The 19,635-nt window shown below is 38.9% G+C and overlaps 3 protein-coding genes across 6 annotated transcripts; 1 reads left to right on the plus strand and 2 right to left on the minus strand.

Annotated features, from left to right (window-relative positions):
- The first annotated feature begins 488 nt into the window (after window positions 1-488).
- LOC121997103 (probable pre-mRNA-splicing factor ATP-dependent RNA helicase DEAH2) lies at window positions 489-5,448 on the plus strand. Of its 2 annotated transcripts, XM_042551350.1 has the most exons (6): window positions 489-971; window positions 1,706-1,893; window positions 2,358-3,442; window positions 4,194-4,319; window positions 4,401-4,645; window positions 4,900-5,448. In XM_042551350.1, exons 1-6 carry the CDS (start codon window positions 684-686, stop codon window positions 5,113-5,115), a joined length of 2,148 nt encoding a protein of 715 aa, XP_042407284.1. In that variant the 5' UTR covers window positions 489-683; the 3' UTR covers window positions 5,116-5,448. The 2 variants fall into 2 exon arrangements, 1 of the variants encoding a protein (XP_042407284.1); XR_006116220.1 differs by lacking the exon at window positions 4,900-5,448 and having other exon boundaries at window positions 4,124-4,319; window positions 4,401-4,543.
- A 132-nt stretch (window positions 5,449-5,580) lies between these two features.
- On the minus strand, window positions 5,581-10,657 carry LOC121997102 (beta-glucosidase-like SFR2, chloroplastic). 2 transcript variants are annotated; one of them, XM_042551349.1, is made up of 10 exons: window positions 10,438-10,657; window positions 8,833-9,175; window positions 7,965-8,103; window positions 7,517-7,683; window positions 7,082-7,315; window positions 6,805-6,973; window positions 6,495-6,728; window positions 6,248-6,397; window positions 6,014-6,143; window positions 5,581-5,950 (listed from the first exon to the last, which is right to left on the minus strand). In XM_042551349.1, the coding sequence occupies exons 1-10, from the start codon at window positions 10,616-10,618 to the stop codon at window positions 5,763-5,765; spliced, it is 1,935 nt and encodes a 644-aa protein (XP_042407283.1). In that variant the 5' UTR covers window positions 10,619-10,657; the 3' UTR covers window positions 5,581-5,762. The 2 variants fall into 2 exon arrangements, with proteins under 2 accessions (XP_042407283.1, XP_042407282.1); XM_042551348.1 differs by having other exon boundaries at window positions 8,833-9,184.
- A 638-nt stretch (window positions 10,658-11,295) lies between these two features.
- Window positions 11,296-19,203, minus strand: LOC121997104 (cation/calcium exchanger 5-like). 2 transcript variants are annotated; one of them, XM_042551352.1, is made up of 2 exons: window positions 18,064-19,203; window positions 11,296-12,358 (listed from the first exon to the last, which is right to left on the minus strand). In XM_042551352.1, exons 1-2 carry the CDS (start codon window positions 19,042-19,044, stop codon window positions 11,600-11,602), a joined length of 1,740 nt encoding a protein of 579 aa, XP_042407286.1. In that variant the 5' UTR covers window positions 19,045-19,203; the 3' UTR covers window positions 11,296-11,599. The 2 variants fall into 2 exon arrangements, with proteins under 2 accessions (XP_042407286.1, XP_042407287.1); XM_042551353.1 differs by having other exon boundaries at window positions 12,126-12,362; window positions 18,064-19,200.
- Window positions 19,204-19,635: the final 432 nt, after the last annotated feature.

Consider the following 19,635-nt stretch of genomic DNA (forward strand, 5'->3'; position numbering starts at 1 on the left):
AAGAATAATTTTATTCTAATATTATCTTAATAATTTTAATCAAAATTACAATAACTCTTTAAGTAGTTTTAATTAAACTATTTTATATTATAGTATTAAGTTGATTTTTTTAAATAAAATTAAAATAATTTAACTTATATTATTAATATAGTGTTGATTAATATTAAATAATTTTCTTTTCATATTCAAATAATTTTGATCCACTTATAATAATTCTAAGTTATTTTTTTTATAAAAAATATATTATTATTATTATTTTAAGGAAATATATAATCTTTACAAACTGATTAATTTCGAAATAATGGCCCTCAAAGGAAGCGATCGATTATTAAACAGTATATATATACACTTTTCTTTAGTTTATAATAAAAATATTTAATTTGATAAAATAAAAAGTCAAATATTAAATTATATATTACGTCATTTCAAATCGCAAAGGGCCTAATTGTGATTTCAAAGCATTGCAAGTATTTAAGTGCACGCAAGCTTTAAGAGACCTTCAATCTCTTCAACGAATGTCGGCTATTGCTCCCGAACTCTAGGGTTTCCATCTCAAAACCCTACTCTCCGATTCGCCGTCAATCCTTCCGGAGCTTAGGCTACCGACGGCGACGAGGCGGCAGGAGTGATTCTCAGTCTTCTTCTAGGGTTTCTGGGTTTGATTGGCGGAGCAGGAGTTCGCAATGTCGACAGAGAGGAAGCGGAAGGTGAGTCTATTCGACGTCGTGGATGAGACATCCGTATCGGCAAAGCTTTCCAAGGTCAACGGTTCTTTGTCCTTCAAGCCGCCAGCGGTGCCCTCTGGGATCAACCGGTGGAACGGACGGCCCTACTCAACGAGATACTACGAGATATTGGAGAAGAGGAAGGCCCTGCCTGTTTGGCAGCAGAAAGATGAGTTTCTGCAGGTGTTGAAGGCGAACCAAACTGTGATTTTGGTCGGAGAGACTGGCAGTGGTAAAACAACTCAGGTTCGTTACTTCACCATTTTACGACCGATGATACTATCAAAAAAATTAGGCATATTGGAAGCTTCCCTTCAAAATATTATCCCCTTTATTTTCTCAATGACTGGCTATTCGTTTATTTTCTCTAGAATTTGTTACAATATATTATTGTTTAGAACTTTTTTCTCTTAATTACTTATTAGAATTAGCCACATAAATATTTCATTCTTAAGAAGTGATGAGTCAAGTAGTAGAGTAATATGATGCATGAATAAAATCGCCTTATTTGGCTGACTAAGACCAACTTTTCTTGATCAGGTTGTACTATAGCATATCTACTGGCCAAGTTTGGATGTAGCTACTAATTTGAATCCCACTCTTTTTGAAAAATGTTTTCCTTCATACTCTTTTGTAATATCAAACAATATTAGGCATGCTAAACATGGAGCCTCCAATACCAATATTTAGTTTGTGTCCTGCGAGACAAGTATGGAGACAACTCTTGATGCATGCAGCAGCAGCTAGCAAGACTGCATTCTATTTTGGTTTCTCTGACTTGAAAATTTGGTGATTATTCTACACTCTCAACATTTTTTGGGTTTAGTTTTAAATATTAGTTGTTTTTGTGGTGATTTCTATTTGAGACATATCTACTGCTATTTAGATTGTATTATTTCTGTTAATTTAGATTCACTTACATGATGCACCATATTTTATGAGATTCTCATTTATAATAGGGATAATTTGTCATTGAACAGATTCCCCAATTTGTTTTGGAATATGAGGATGTAGGCAAGCGGTCAATGGTTGCTTGCACTCAACCTCGACGAGTTGCTGCAATGTCCGTTTCTCGTAGAGTTGCAGAGGAGATGGATGTAACAATAGGAGAAGAAGTTGGTTATAGCATTCGATTTGAAGATTGCAGTAGTCACAAGACTATGCTGAAGTAAGTTGATGGATTCTGCTAGCTCCAGTGATACATGGTCTCTGTGATTTCAACTAGTTTCGTATTTTTTTTATTTTATTCACTATCTACTCCCTTGCTAATAAGCAATGCAGTATATGCAAAACCAAAGCAGTTCTGGCCTTGCTTTGGTAGTAAATGTGATTTGATATGTTGATGCTTACATACCTATCATCTGCAAAAAGGCGAAATCGCTCGCCCCCAGTGCCCCTGCCGCACCCAACCCAAGGCCATCACGAGGGAGGTAAATCATGGTAGCCTTGAGAGGGCAAGTGGTGGGTGGGGTGATGCTTACATACCTATCATGATATGTTGGGAGGTTGATAGTTTATAATTCTGCATACATTCAATTTGTAGATATGCATGATATTTATCAGAGACCAACACTTTCATTCCATCATTTTGTAATTCTAATGCGCACATACTGGTATTATTTGTATTGCCAGGTACCTAACTGATGGTATGCTTTTAAGAGAGGCAATGGCTGATCCACTATTGGAGAGATATAAGGTGATAGTTCTAGATGAGGCTCATGAGCGAACCTTGGCAACAGATGTGTTGTTTGGGCTTCTGAAAGAAGTATTGAAAAATAGATCGGATTTGAAATTAGTGGTAATGAGTGCTACCCTCGAGGCTGAGAAGTTCCAGGGTTACTTTAGTGGGGCACCTTTAATGAAGGTACCTGGTAGGTTGCATCCGGTGGAAATTTTCTACACACAGGATCCTGAAAGAGATTACTTGGAAGCTGCTATTCGCACTGTTGTACAGATACACATGTGTGAACCTCAGGGTGACATTCTTGTTTTTCTTACTGGAGAGGAAGAAATAGAAGATGCATGTAGGAAATTAACAAAAGAGATTAATAATTTGGGTGACCAAGTTGGACCTGTGAAAGTTGTGCCTTTGTATTCTACCCTACCCCCTCTGATGCAGCAGAAGATATTTGAACCTGCACCAGCACCGCTGGAGGAAGGTGGGCCGCCTGGAAGGAAGATTGTGGTGTCAACAAACATTGCGGAAACTTCATTGACTATTGATGGCATTGTTTATGTGATTGATCCTGGGTTCTCTAAACAAAAGGTGTATAACCCACGGATACGTGTAGAATCTTTACTTATCTCTCCAATATCAAAGGCTAGTGCACATCAAAGGGCAGGGCGTGCTGGTAGAACACAACCTGGGAAATGTTTCAGACTATACACTGAGAAAAGCTTCAAAGGTGACTTACATGAACAAACATATCCAGAGATTCTCCGGTCTAATTTAGCAAATACAGTTCTTACCTTGAAGAAACTGGGAATTGATGATCTTGTGCATTTTGACTTTATGGATCCTCCTGCTCCTGAAACATTGATGCGAGCACTCGAGGTCTTAAACTATCTTGGTGCTCTTGATGATGATGGCAATTTAACTAAGCTAGGTGAGATTATGAGTGAGTTTCCCTTAGACCCTCAGATGGCTAAGATGTTGGTTGTTAGTCCAGAGTTCAACTGCTCCAATGAAATTCTCTCAATATCTGCAATGCTCTCAGGTGAACAAATAATTTTCTCTCTTTGTTTTTTTGTTGTTTAATATTTGTGTTCTTTGCCCCTCGATTATGATTTAGATTTCTAGTGGAGTATCATTTGGTGGTTTAATTGCCTCATTTTCTTTCTTCACGTTTGGTTAAAAAAATCTCATATGAATATGTTTTCATAGCATTGTTAGTCTGCAAGATGCAGAAGTCGTTGCAAAATATCATAGTATATTATTTAGACTTATGGTAGAATATCATTTGTAACTCAATTGAGTATCTAAAAGTTCCACATTTCTTTTGGGAAAAAATTGTCACTAAAGTGTCACATAGCACTGGTGGTCTGCAAGCTGCAATTGCCATTGCAAAATATCAAAATGGCATTTTAGTTTGCAAACATTGCACATTTTGCCTTGTTGGTCTCCAAGCTTCAGTCTCCATTGCAAAATATCTTAGCAGCATTTTAGTTTGAAAGCATTGCTAGCTTCGCCTTAATTTGTAGTCTGTGGTTAAAGTATCATCATAACTCATGTGAGATATGTAGAGTATGCCTATGATGGCTTTATGATTCCTTGGACAAGACTGGTGCTCAATTGATCATGCTTTTGGATCTAATGATCAATTTAGCATGGTTTCTTAACCAGTCTTTCAGGACAATCTAGATAGTTTCAATTTCTCAGATAGTTTCTTATGAAGCAGTTTCGTCTCGACTCCATGCATATGCTGACCTTCAGTGGGCCTCCTCTGTGATAACAAATTCTATTTCTAGTACCCAATTGCTTTCTCCGGCCTAGGGAGGCTCAGAAAGCTGCAGATGAAGCCAAAGCACGGTTTGGTCACATTGATGGAGATCACCTCACGCTGTTGAATGTATATCATGCATACAAGCAAAACGGTGAGTTCATAATACACATCAGAACCAATTTCATCATATGCAATGTTTCAATGTTTTCTGAAATTGACTTGCTTTGTGCAGGCGAGGATTCTTCATGGTGTTATGAGAATTTTATAAACCATAGGACTATGAAGGCTGCAGACAATGTGAGGCAGCAGCTTGTGCGCATCATGGCTAGGTTCAACATGAAGCTATGCAGCACAGACTTCAGCAGCCGAGATTATTACATCAACATCCGAAAAGCAATGCTTGCAGGGTACTTCATGCAGGTAGCTCATCTAGAGAGGACTGGACATTATCTGACGGTTAAGGACAATCAGGTACTTGTTTGTGCTTTCCTCGTATTCTCCTCTCTTTTTTTTTTCTTATAATATCTTTCTTATTTATTTTTTTTAAAAATCATCAATTGGAAAATTGAAAAGATAGATACTGAGAGAAGTATATAATTAGGAAGATAAATAGTTTATTATTATTATTATTATTTGTGTTGTCTACTAGGAAAGAAAGAAAGTCAAGAAGATAATTTGCCTAGGAAGAAGATAGGGATGAAATTCATTAAAATTTGTCATCTGTGGTCTAGCATTTTGTGCTTCAAACAATGTTCAACTTTCCATTGGTGATCTCTAGTGAAATATGCCTAAATCTCTGTTACTTTTGTTTGATATTCAGGTTGATTGACATAGCCCCACACTATTATGATCTGAGTAATTTCCCCTCGTGCGAGGCTAAACGAATGTTGGAGAGATTGTACAACAACAGGGAGAGGGAGAAGGCTGATAGTAAAACTAGGAAGTAGAAACAAGCACACATTTCATTTCTTCATCCTTGCTTTATCCAACCATCAGGGTCGGGTCAATGAACGAGCCATTCTCTTACCTTTGAAGAATTGCTTGCGGCTTGGAAAAAGTTGGCTGACTGAAGAAGCAATAGATCTATTATTTTTGCACTATTCCTCAATGTCTACTCTTAAGTTGGACTTTTCTTTTCCTAGATTATTGAAGTATTTAAAATGTTATAACTATTTGAATTGCTTGTAGAACATGTATTGTGTTTGTCGTTGAACCCTGCAAAATATTGTGTTGAGATTTGCTTGGAATAGAATGGATAATGAATAAAATAACTTATGAAATGATATTGTAGTGCAATTCAGATAATTTACAAATATTTATGGATCATATTAAAAATTCATGAAATGATGTAGTCATCGAATATATTTTCGAATGCTGGATTTGTAGGCAAGATATAAAGAATAGTTAATCTCTAAGGGCTGAAAATTCAACAATTTCACATTTTTAAAGAAATTTCACATTTGCTTGTGTTGTTTATCAACTGACAAGTTTGAAAAAAAAAGAAAGAAGATGCATACTACGGTACAGTGAGAAAGACTTTGGAATTTTCAAATAATATTGAGAATTTGACCTTGCCTTTTCCATTCACTACTAGTTAAACGGCATCGGGTAGGAGAAGTTGATCATCCACCTCCTCGGTTTGTGCCTTTCTCCTGCTCGAGAATGTTCTGGAAATAAACCTCCAAGTGCGGCTGACGGGGTCCTGTAAACTAGACATTTCATAGTGGCCGAACCTCCAGTCCCTTTGGATGTAAGCTCGCTGAGTAGGTTCATCTAGACCTCCTGTATGGTCCATAAGTCCATAATTGTATGAAAAAAAAATCAAAAATAAATGTATTTAATTACCTGCGTACATAAGTCCACGCCTGTCAACAGCACGGTAGAATGGTCGTGTTCTCTTTTCTCTGGCAGCGAGCTGGAGTTCGCTCCACCCACGCATTCTCTCCGCCTTTGTTACCTGCCTTGTCTCCACCACCTGCATTTTATACTTCCTAATTGCATTAAACATAAAAAGAGTAATCCGAATGCAAAGGAATACAAAATTTTAAATAAAATTCTAAAAATTGCGGCATGTGCTACCTTTTTAAACAAGTAATACGAGGGACGGGGAATACGTGCAAGGTTATTGGCACGATCAACTGCGACGAGCCCAAATTTAGGACCATATCCATCGGCCCATTCCCAGTTATCTGAAGTTGTCCAGAACAGATAACCAAGCACACGAACACCCTGCAGAAGCGCATTTAAATCCTTGAAAACACACACACAAAAAGACGAATTTTATTCACTAACGACTAATTATAGGAGTGGGTATCGAGTGCATAACTGTAAGCACGGCTGCATATACCGCCAGCAAATGCTCCAGTAAATATGGCTGCCGAATCAAATCAGTCTCATCAGAAACTCCATTTTCAGTGATAATGAATGGCAGATTTAAGTGCTTGTATCTCTCATGGAACATGAGGAGGATTCGGAATAAGCCATCGGGGTAGATACCCCGACCGGATTCACTGTATTCGTCATCGTCCACCAGCTTCAGACCAGGTCCCGAAATTACTTCCTGGTGAAAGTGAAAAGTGACAAACTGTGTATCTGTTTCTTTTCTTTTGCAGTAAATGATTTATGAGGGTGCAAACCTGTCCATAGTAGTTGATCCCTATGAAATCCAGCTGATCACAAATGTCATCCACGAAGCGAAAGACCGAGAGAGAATTAGCCAGTGTAACAGCAGCAACATCAAAGAGGCCATATGGTCGAGTAAAAGAGACATGGTGAGCGATACCAACATTTGGTTTGATAAGGCTCCTGCAAATCATGCCACGAATCAAGAAGTCGCATGATAAAGTTATAATTTGAAGTGTATATGCTGAGGTTATGAAACTAATGAAATATATAAAAGTAAATGCATCTTACATTGTATAATACTCTGTTCCATGGATGCAATCATAGGCCTTTACATGAGCAACAGCGATCCAATGCATCGCTTGCTTAAAAACACCAGTAGGCAAAGTAGATGTGGCTACTTCAATCATGTCAGGATTACCACCAGGCCAGACACCAGCACAGTATGTTAATATTACAAAGATGTGAGGCTCATTAAATGTAACCCAGTAGTCCACCAAATCAGCTACTCGATCAGCAACGATCCTGGTTGCCAAAAGTTAGGACACGTTTAGAATCTCAAGGAACAACAGCTACATTTAACAAAAAGTTCACCAACGGATAACGAAATGAAGTATTGGAGAAAGAACTATGATTTTTGACAATTTCCACAAGATATTCAGTGGGAAATTCAGGTGAAGAATACTCCTGAGACTTATAAAGTTGTTTAAGTTTACGAAGGATCACTTGGTAAATTGCAAGAAGTAGTCAACTGTTTTCTCCAATTTCCATCCTCCATATTCTCCAGCCCAAGGAGGAAGTGAGTGATGAAATAAAGTAAGCATAACCTTCATTCCATAAGAGCGAACTTTTCCAATGATCCATCGGTAGCGCTCCAATGCAGCAAAATTAACCTACACAACAGCCTCTTCACTAAATCTTTTAGCTGAAAACTGAAGGATAACTTCAAAAGAAAAACTAATTTTCATTGGAAAAAAAAACCTTTGCAAAGATGACCTTATAATTACAAAAGGAATCACTTAAAAAGTAATGATTGGATAATAAAGTGAATTGAAAATATAATGCTTGGACTACTCAGACCTTCACACAAACTTTTAGAAGTCTCAATTCAGATGACCTTCACATAAAAAGTTAATTAATATCACAAGAAAAAAATAAGTCTTCCACAACTTACTGAATCACTAATTCCTTGTCTTGGTTCTCTTGGCATTATTCTTGCCCAATCTATTCCCATCCGGAAAACACTGATTCCAGTATCTTTGGCAAGCTTCAACTCAATGTCAGGATCAGACCAAAATCGCAACCTCTCTTTCCTAAGACCAGGATAAATTGTTTGGCTAAATAAAAACTAAATAAACCCAATTAAGACAGCACAACAAAGCAAAAAGACACAATAAGTAATTTGGTTAAGTTTATGAAATAGTTTGATCTAGGGGGTCAAAGGAGAGTGCACTGTTTGATTTAATAGGTCTACTGCAGATAAATCAGAAATAGTTTTAAATAAATATGTCAATGCTACAAATTGACACATAAATTTTCAAGTTTCCACTGATTGCAGCCTATATTTACAATCTAGCACTTCTTCTAGCAGTCTTTGTGCAATAGACACATGAAACATAACAGTGAAAATCGTGAAATCGTAAAATGGCCAGTAATCCTAAATATTAAGCTTCTAGATAAGGAACTAATCTGTTTCTATATTTAAACAAATTAGTTTGACTAAATTTTCTAATTTGGAATTCTATACTAGATAAACTGAGTTGAATTACTGGTGTTAGTTTCTTCAGTGTCAAGTTATCAGTTTTTTTTCCTTTTATGTTTGCATCACTTGTTTTATCCTTCTCAACAGATATTGTGATATGTTGAATGGAAAAATTGCCTTGCAACATGCTACTATACATTTTGTATTTAGTGCATTAGTAAATGATCTCAAAGGACGCTGTGATCTGTTAAATGGAACAATTTGATCTATAAGAATAAAAACTCAAATATTTGTGTTATACAACTAAGTAAAGACACGAACAAAAGGCTAGTATACACACGGGCGAGGCACATTATGCCAAGAAGCAACAGCAGGGTGGAATTCTGGATCAGCATTCAACTGTTCTGTTTCTGAAAATTTTTCAATGCCTCTGATCATGGCCTCTATAGCAATCTTAAGAGGCTTCTTAATGCCTAAGGCACCTGTCTTTTGATTTTCATCTCTAGCTAAAGAGCCTTGCTGAGAACCACTATCACTAGCAGAAGCAAGTGAGGAATCCACTGGCTGCTGCTCAATATGTGTTGCAATAGCAGGTGATTGTTCCTCTGCAAACTGAAGCCAAGCGTCATTGAGATTGTCCTCAACATGTGCTGGTGCTGTAGCCAACCCAAAGAAGAACCGCTCTGTTTCCACTGAAGAAGTAATCAGTTAACAAGCACATAATTGAGGGGGCAACTAGAAAATAAAGAGCAACATCATTTCTAATATTTTTGCACTTGATTCAGTTTGCTATCCTTCAAGGCTCTTGCAGTTGTTTTTTAAGAAGAAAAAGAGGAAGAAAGCCTGTCAATGTTATTAGAAAAAAAAAATATTTACATATTTGCAATTGGTTGTATTATAAATAAAGAACTAATTAAGTTTATTAAAGGATGACTAAATTAATCATTTATGAAGTTGCATTGTAAAGCCTGTGTTGATATACCATAGCTGCAGTCTAAAATATGAAAAATGAAATTGTTCCACAGTACATACGCTATAATTAAGTTACCTCTTATTGAATTCAGCCCATAAATCCTTTCAACTGCTGTATTTGAAGTAATAATGTTTCTAACATCTCTACCTTCTTCACTTGTAAATTTCCAAATCATATTGTATAACATATTGTCATTATTCCACACATATCAATCTTCAAAAAGCCTGAAAAAATAAAGTAGGATCTTGGGCCTGTAAAGATAACAATGGATGGCCCAATTTACAAGTATGCTTCCTGATTTCCTGAATCTAATCCTTCAAAAAATTAAAGGTTCTAAAAGTCTAATAACCTGGAACTAGTACTCCTAATTGCAGCTAGTCCAACACTAAACAGCAGTCAACTAACAAAAGTAGAAAGAAATTGAAAGATCAAAAGAATCTTGAAGTTTGACTTTGTGACAGCTAACTTTTCCTCCCCAAAATTGACCAAAATGAACTCCAGATGCAGATGCTTCTACAGCCGAGATATCTCCAAAAGGTGTTCGAGTCAGTTGGCCAGTTGCTTGAACCAACTGCAGATAATCCGGTAAAATCAGATAAATTGGCTATTTGTCTACATATTGTTATAGCCTTCACTTACATGCACATAGGATTTCTTAGTTTTGGAAACCCTTGCATGCGACCTTACAAATCCTTTTCGCCATATCCAGAACTCTCCAAGGAGGATTAGTGTTTCCACTTTAACATTCCACCAAAAATCTTGAAGCTACTTCAACACATTCAGGTCCGATTTCTTTATAGATATACAGAGATCAAATATTGCAGATTAACCCATGCGCGATCAATTCGAACAATAAAGAAACAATCACAGACAAACTCAAGCAGTGAATAGGGGATTTAAGGACCCAAGAGCGCGTTCCTAAAGATCTTGAACTAGAGAGCGACAATTAGGGTTAGGGTTCGAAGTGGTTACCTTCCGGGGGGAGGACGCTGAAGTCAGCGAGGACATCGGCGGTCTCGTCGATCGGAGAGCAAAAGGGGCGGAGGTTCTTCGACCGGTAGCGAGAGAAGGATAAGGCGTTGGCGGCGACGATGGTCACCACCAGGACTCCGGCGATCCTGGTGGCCGATACGACGAGCGCCAGCAGAACCATTTCCTTCGCGAAGGAGCGGGAAGGAAGCAATAAGGGAGCTTGAGCAGAGTGCAGTTACACTCCCGGGAATGGATATAAATAGGGGAAGTGAGTGCAAGACTGGGTGAAACACAATGAGTGAAACACGGGGTTTGGATTATTTTGACCGTCGGATCATCCCATCTTTTCCATCCGACGGTAAAATAGAATACGTAGCGCCGCGATGGACCCGAAAACTAATGCAGCCGCGTATGATTCCTGGAACTTGTGGGACCCAAAGTGCTGGTAGGACCGGTATCGACGCGTCAACTCGTCAATGGTCTCAATAGGTGGGACCCAGATTTGAATCCTGCGTGATCCTGCAGAATTCATCGAGGCGAGCACGCAACAAAAGATTAATTTGAGAGGTTGCCATGTAAGCCGTGTGGCTTAGTGCTACTGCTTCTATGGACACCGTGAGAAATTTATCTATTTCTAAATTTATTTATTTATATAATAAAAATTATTATTATTACCCACGTGCACTTAAAAAAATTTATAGCGTTGTAAAGTAAAAACTCTTCATTTTTAATTGACTATAATTTTACATCTTATTGAAAAGTAAAAAAAAAATAATTAAGACTTATAATTTCAGCCACCCTTATGATTAGATAATTAAGACTTTAATTTTTTTAATTAAATATATAAATACTATTTCTAAAAATAACATGTAACCATAAATATGCTCAGAAACTGCCCTCAAGAAATATATCAAAAAGAAGTTAAACAAAAATTAGATCTAACAAGAGCGCTGGAAGTGCCTCTGGTTCCTGCTGATGGAGAAGGCAAGCACTTGAAGAATCCCAGTGGCACTGAAGTTGGGTTTTGTTAAGTTCTGATGCCAGAACATATGATCAAACGGTATAATTATCGCGCCAATGCTTTGCGGATTACAGTAATATATTGTATCCGCCAATAATTGAAAGTGATAGTAGGTGTAACCTTGCATATCAAACACTGAATTCATCCTGGAATACCGGCAATCACTAAGCTCACTGCAGTGAAGAGAAGGTAAATCCCCACAAGCCAAAAGCCCCAGAACTTTGGTACCCTAAACCTGAACCATGTCACCACTAGAAGGGATCCCATCAAGCTCAGAAGAAGAAACACAAAGGCGGTCACAATGCTCACGTGGAACCGGAGCTCGTAAGCTCCAGGATACACACTTGCTGTCTGAATCACCATTGCAGTACCCAACCCAACCAGCATGTTGAACATGGGACCGGCAAAGCAGCCGGCCAGTGCCATTGCTGGCTGACCAGCCTTGGCGAGGGCCACATCAGCAACAAGGTCACCGACTGAGTTTCCCCAGGCCAATACCGTCAACCCGAGAATTGCAGGTGGCAATTTCATTATGATTCCTATGGTTTCCAAACAATTCAGTAGTTCCCCTGCAGTGGTTGATATCCAAAACACGCTCATCATGAAGGCGACCAAGGTCCCAGGAAGCCATTCTGTTTCGGTAGGCTCCCTCTCGAAAATGAAGTGAACTAGAGCTAGAGAAAAGCTCACAAGGAGGACAACAAACCATAATGGGAATTGCATTTGAGGGATGAAGAATACTATTTGTTTGTCCAGAGCAATGAAGGAATCCAAGGAGTGTAGAAGAATGAGGGGGCACAAGCCTATGTTAGCTGAAATGTAAAATCTGCTCCACCTGGAAGGTGATGGGATTGTGAGCTTCAGAATAGTCGATACTGGAACTTCCCATATTTGCATTACCTGTCTAATAACGCATTTGAGCAATTTAGAAGGCATGATAGATTGGATTTAAACCAAAACTAATAGCAGAATGAAAGAAGCACGGGAAAGATATCATCTGCTCATGCTTGAAGTGTATGATAACTTGTGCAATTGCATAAAATTTCAAAAGATAGCAATCATTAAGATCTTGATAAAAAAAAAAAATAGTTTAGTTAGTACCTGCAAAAACCAGAGAGCATATCAAAGTACTTATGAATTTCTATTTGGATTCATCTACCTTCTATTCAATTGAAATGTCTCAAGTCATACTGCCTGCTAACAATGGTTTAACTCTACACCTATTAAACAAGTGAAGAGGGACACTTGCACTTTTCATTCATCTTTAGTCTGAATGCAACTATCGGTTATTCAAGATATGATATTTATTCATGAAATTTTATGACCTGGTAGTAAAAGTCACATCTTGAGATTGTCCGCTAATCATGAATATCTATATGCATAGATTGATAAACTACTATTACCTAGGCTTAAGCATTTTACATGAATGATTGAATTTGCTAAGTTAATAGGATGATTCTCTGATATTGATGGGTCGTGACAATACAATATCGAGGACTTTAAACCTAATATATTATGGTTTCCAACTTTTGGATTGGAACAATAAGACCACTTCAGCTTCAACAACACTATTAAAGACCTAAAACCTGATAGATATTTGGAGTTGATGAGGAAGATTTTGTTGGACCCCGTGGGTGTTTTGATATGATCAACCAAGTTAGGTTAGGTCCTGCTAGTTATCTCATCCCTGTGTCTAAGTATGCAGGAACTTAGGAGCGCAGGAAGTCGAGCAGGAGACGCAGCTAGCGAGAAGGACGACACGGGAAGGGAGCCGACAGGCTCGGTGCGTCCAAAGGACGAGAGAGCAACGGAAGAGTACTCGAGAAGAACGTGCGCGACATTCGAGGGACGAGAAGCCGGGACGGAAGTCTGCTCGAGGAAAAGGCCGGTAATTGGATTCGGGTGAGTCCTATTCCGGTTGGCCGCAATCACCCAAGCTATTGGAGCATCGAAAGCTAAAATGAAGTCAAAAGGAGTTGGAAAGTTAGTTGGAGGCGCCTTCAACGAAGTGCTGAAGGCGCCTCCGCTGCCTGCACTGTCTGAGGCACCTCCATAACCTTGAAGGCGCCTCAGACCAGTAAAAATGAACGTTTGCAATCGGATAAAGCTTTATCCGATCAAACCCTTGGAGGCGCCTTCAACCCTCTTGGAGGGGCCTTCAACACTCGAGATAGAGTTTCCAGGAGCTATATAAAGGCCTCTGGAGCTAGAAAATAATCATTCAACTCTATATTAAGTTCCTAACAACCTCTGAGTATTCTAAGTGTGTAAACAAGGCTTCTCCGCCTACAGTGAAGGAGATATTCTAGTATAGTTGTTCGACCGCCTTGGATTAACAACCCCCTGGGTTGTAACCAACTTAAAATCCTGTCTCCTCTTTATTTCTATTCTTTCATTTTTATTAGTGTTGCATTTTTGAGTTAAAAGTCTTGAGGAGGGTATACTTTCATTTGCAAGCAATTCACCCCCCACTTATTGGCCCCGCTGCACCAACAAGTGGCATCAAAGCCCGACAACCTCAGAAGAACTAATCGCCGACTGAAGCACGAAGATCAAGACAATGGCCGGAACAAGCATTCATCCTCCGAAATTCGACGGAGACTTCGCGACGTAGAAGCGTCGTATGGAGGTATTTTTTAAGACTGAGTTTGATATTTTTCTTGTTATGAAATATGGTTATGTAGCCCCCAAAAGACAAGGAAGAATACAATTGGGCGAAGAAGGAGCAAGCCGATTTCGTGGCCAACGAAAAGGGAGAATTCCACCTGCTCAGCGTCTTGCCGCCCCAGGAGGTAAGTTAGATCGGAAGCTAGGACTCCGCTAAACACCTCTGGGAAAAATTCCTGGAGCTCCATGAAAGCACCTCAGAAGCAAAGTTAGCAAGGCGCGACATCCTCCGGACTCAGCTGACGAATTTCCGGATGAACAAAGGCGAGAAGGTAGCGCAACTCCAAGCTAGAATCCAGGAGCTGATAACGCAACTAACAAATCTCGGCAAATCAGTAACGAACCGAGATTCCATCTGGTATGCGCTCAACCCCTTCCCAAGAAATCCAGAGTGGGCGTCCTTAGTAGATGCTTACTACATCTCTAAGGACTTTGAGGTAAGTAGTTAGAAAGTTTATTCTCTATATTTGAACTTCACGAGTCTCGAATTGCAGAACCTATAGAGAAATCAAAACTCAACGTTGCCCTACAAGCCGAGATGGACGATCCCGACTCCAAAGCATCCATCGACAAATCTAAAGCGACACTACTGGTAAGAAAGTTATATAAATTTGTTAAAACTAATAAATTTAAATCGCAGTCGAGGAAGCATCAATGCAACAGAAGGACGGTTCGATGCTACAACTGCAACGAGGAAGGGCACATCAAGGATGACTGCCCCAAGTTGAAGAAAAAACATAAGGAGAAGCCTTAGAGACCGACGTTCTCTGCACGCAAAAGTCTGAAGGCTACATGGGACGATTCTTCATCCTCCAAGTCAGAAGTCGAAGCCTTCTCAAGAGTAGCATTGATGGCCAACCATCTCTTTGAAGATGACTCGGACTCAGAGATGAGCATAGATCAAGGGGGAGAATGAGAAGAGGAAAGCTAAGATGAAGGGGGAGCATCACCAAGTGAGGTAAGTAAAGTACGTGATCTCACCCTCACTCAGTCGTTTCAATTTATCAAAGTACTTACGAAAGATCTAGCAAAATTAGAAAAAGAAAATGCTAAATTAAAATTTAAATTAAAATTTAAATTAAAATTAAAATTAAAATTAGAAGAATCATGCCCCTTAGAGTTATTTAACAACTTAAAATCAGAAAATGACAGTTTGAAAATACAAATTAAAAATTTAAAAATTGCTGCATGTTCAAAAACAAATGTTTTTCAAAAATCAAAACTTAAAATTTATAGAAAGCTAAATTGGTATATAAGAAAATATCAGCGACAACTTAGAAAGATTCCCAAGACTTATGTACAGCCCAAATATTTAGCTAACCCTGTAGCAAGGAACCTATACTAGGTTCCAAAATCTTTACTAGGTTAAAATTCTTTAAGTTAAGACTTTCAGAAGAAATTAAACAGTGAGTTTCTTTATGAGGCTTTGTCTAAGAAAGTGGTTGTTGCTCCAATAACCAAGAAGGCCTAGTGCCTCGCCACGACATGGAAGCCAAAATATCGAAATAAAATGTTTAATTAACTTTCTGATAAAAGCATTAAAATTAGAATTATATAATGCTTTCAATTTTTTTTTTAAACATTTTATTGGAAATTCTTCAAAAATAATTTTTTCTAGAAAAATGTTTTTTTTTGCATAAAATCGTGACTTAGAAAATTCTCAGTTTATTTAAGTTAAAATCATTTCTTAACTAATATTTTACTTAAAAATTATTCTGAAAATAATTTAAAATTTTAAAACCTACTTAGCGTTCTTCTAGTAAATTTTTTTTTACCTAGAAATTTTTCTCAAACAAATTTTTTAAGTCATTTTGCAAGTGATTCCTTTTAAAAATATGTCTTGCAAACGTTAATAATTGTTCAACTTCAAAATTTCTTTGAAAATTCTTAAAGATAATTATGTCTTAGAAATTTTCTTTTACAAATGATTCCCTTTTTCCCCACTCTTTTTGCTATGATTAAAGGGGGAGAGTTAGGTACAGGTTTAGGGGGAGTTAGGAAAATCAAAAATCTTAATATTTGAGGTTGCAAATTCTATTATTGCAATTTTTGTGCTTACAATGTTAGGTTAGTAATTTTTCTTAAATTACTATTTGTTTGTTTTCCGGTCCGAGGTGCCTTCAAGGGTAATAGAGGCGCCTCAGACCCAGTAAAAATGAACGTTTGCAATCGGATAAAGCTTTATCCGATCAAACTCCTTGGAGGCGCCTTCAACACTCGAGATAGAGTTTCCAGGAGCTATATAAAGGCCCCTGGAGCTAGGAAATAATCATTCAACTCTTATTAAGTTCCTAGCAACCTCTGAGCATTCTAAGTGTGTAAAAAAGGCTTCTCCACCTACAGTGAAGGAGATATTCTAGTAGAGCTGTTCGACCGTCTTGGATTAACAACCCCCTAGGTTGTAACCAAGTTAAAATTCTGAAACCTCTTTATTTCTATTCTTTCATTTTTATTAGTGTTGCATTTTTGAGTTGAAAGTCTTGAGGAGGGTATACTTTCATTTGCAGGCAATTCACCCCCCTCTTGCTGCACCAACAGATTTAAATACACTTGAATGAAGTTCATGTTGTCATCCTTCTTTGTGTTATTAGAACAAACATAAACCTGTAGACTACAGATCACTATCTTTGCCATTGTTTATTTTCCCCTCTCTTTTTGGTTAGATCCAATTTGATATACCTTTGATCCTTTGTCTTATCCCAGCTGAGTCAGGCTCAGATCTTAGCTAAACACTAATAGAATTAATGTTTAACATGATTTTTACAGCTAAACAGAAGTCCAGTACACTTTGAACATTTGCTTAATACATAATTCCAAGATACCTAAATCACTTAATTTCTACAGGTTCTGGGAGATAGCCACTTAAAGCTCCATATGCAAGCTAAAAAAACGTCAAATAGTATTTAATAGCACTAGCCATCTGGAACTACTACCATGAAAAGGAAAGGGATGCTAAACATGTAAAAAAATATTAACTAGCACAGAAAAACGAAGTGATATTGATTTAACTAGATTATCCCTCAAATTCAGATCAAATTACCGACCAACAAATGACAATCATCATTGGCACTCAACAAATTCTATATGAACCACAGCTTTTGTCAGAAAGAAAAAGAGGCAACCATATTGCTTTATACCACCTAGAAGAAGCACTTTATTATATCATAATAAGCCATCTAAAAGAGAGTAAAAATAGAGAATCACTGATCTTAGAAACCGAAGAGATAGATAAACAAAAGAACTATGGAAGTCATAGTTATTGCCAGAATTCATTATTTGGTGGCCTTCCTCTTCCTCTCAACAATTTTAACAATCAAAGGAGATGCGTCTAAAATATTAGCTTCTTGGAGTCAATAAGAAATATAATTTGGACATCAATAAAGGATCCTCTCCCCCAAGAAAACTAGATTTCAATCATGGAAGGTTAACTCATTGTAAAAAAAAAACGTCTCAGAGAATATATTCACTGTTGAAAAGCACCTTAAATCTCAGCAAGGTCAAGCCTGTAGATTACTCGGCAAGGCAGAGAAACAATACGTGATTTAAAAAAGACATCACGTGCCTTTTCTTTTCTCAATAAATATTGTCACAAACGAAGCAGCAAATGCATGACACCACTTGAATAGAGGCTTACGTCAAACAATAGTTTTGTTATCAATTGAACTTGAAGTTGAAAACACCAAGTTGGAGACCAACATTGCAGTTACATAAGCCTATCCTATCAATAGAGGAAAACCAAAAGCAGTAAATTATTTGGTCCTATAACAATCCCCTTCAATGTCTTCACCATGTGATCGTCACCATGCTGAAAATTCTACAGCTATGACATGCCGGTCTATGTCAGTGAGACTTGTGTTGATGCAAGTGTGTGGAAATATATTGATTGTAATTCACAGTTTGCAAACTTTAGCAACCGAATTCCAGCGTAAAAGTCGTACCTTTCCAAGCACCCGACGAGGACTCCACCCAAATTCTATTTCCTCGATGTTTACCGTGGCCTGTCCTGACTCCATGTCTGTTGTATCCAAATATAAGGCCTTCTTCTTCCTAGTCTCACCATCTTCGCCTTGCGCTGCCGGAACAGTCTCTCGTTCCACCTCCTTCTCCTTACTTTCGTCAGCCCCCAGATCCATCCAGAAAACGAACCCGACGAAGAAGAGATAGAAGAGGATGAATCCGACGGCCTGCCAGAGGAAGATCTCGGCGCTTAAGTAGACATAGAAAAGCGCCGAGGCGGCGAGGATGTAGAAAAAGACATCGCGCACGAAGGGGCCCGGGTCGAGCGGGAACGGCGCAGCCAGGATAGCCACAGCCCCGACGACGAACGAGGAGACGAAGGCGCCTGCGGAGAGAATGGCGGCGAGGCCGATGCGGGGGTGGCCGCCGCGGAGTGCAGCGACGGAGGCGAAGAGATCGGGGGAACCGTTGCCGAGGGCAAGGAGAGTGACGGCGGCCATGCTAGGGGAGAGGCGGAGGTGGGCGGCGAGGCGGGTGACGACAGGGGTGAAGTGGTCTCTGGCAGCAGAGACAAGGACATAAAAGTGGAATAGGAGGATTAAGATTAGGGCTGGGAGGGAGAGTCGGTGGCTTCCGGAGAGGAGGCAGAAGTGGATAGCAGCGTAGTTGATGAGGCCTCCACCGCCCTCGCCGCCGCTGCATCGAGCGAGGGAGAAGTCGCACCGTCGTTCCGAGGGAACTTCGAGCGCCGAAGAACAAGAAAACGACGGCGATGACGAGGAGGGCGGAGATTGGAGGCGGCGACGAGAAGGGGAAGAGGGTTTGGATTTGGATCTGTGAACGGAGGAGGAGGAAGGCGGGAAGACGAGAAGGGAGAGAGGATAGGAGACGAGAAGAACGGCAATGGCGATCAGCTTCAAAGAAGAAGAGGACGACGCCATTGGAGATGGCGCCATCACCATGGTCACGGAGAGTGTAGCGAATGCGATGCGGGATCCATGGACATGGCCATGGCCACGGTGATTTCCTCGTCCGGGACAGCGAACATCATATCATTGGTTTGGATGTCCTCGCGCGCCGCTCCCACGTGGTTCCACCAGTGAAAGCCATTAACGAGGAGGATTCCCCCTGCGCGCTGTCGCGACCGGATCAGGAATCCATGAGCTGGCGGTGCATTCGGCAGCGTAGCATTGCTTGTTTTGTAAAATTAACAATATTGGTGACGTCATAGTTCAAATTGTTTTATTTAATAATAAAATTCTATTTATAAAAAAAAATAAAGCTAAATAACTTTAAATCCTCTTGTGTTTTCCATCCAAAAATAGTGTCCCCTTATATTTAAACAATAACACTTAGCCCTCTATGTTTTAAGGAAAAAATAATAATAAATGATCAAAATAACCCTTACTTTGCTATTTAAATGTTAAAATTATGGCTAAATAACTTTAAGCCCATTTTATTTTCCATTCAAAAGAAGTTTCTCTCTTGTATTTAAAAAATGACACTTAACCCCCTATGTTTTAAAGAAAACAATAGTAAATGACTAAAATAAC

This window comes from Zingiber officinale, chromosome 6A, assembly GCF_018446385.1.
Source record: "Zingiber officinale cultivar Zhangliang chromosome 6A, Zo_v1.1, whole genome shotgun sequence".
Taxonomy (NCBI): domain Eukaryota; kingdom Viridiplantae; phylum Streptophyta; class Magnoliopsida; order Zingiberales; family Zingiberaceae; genus Zingiber; species Zingiber officinale.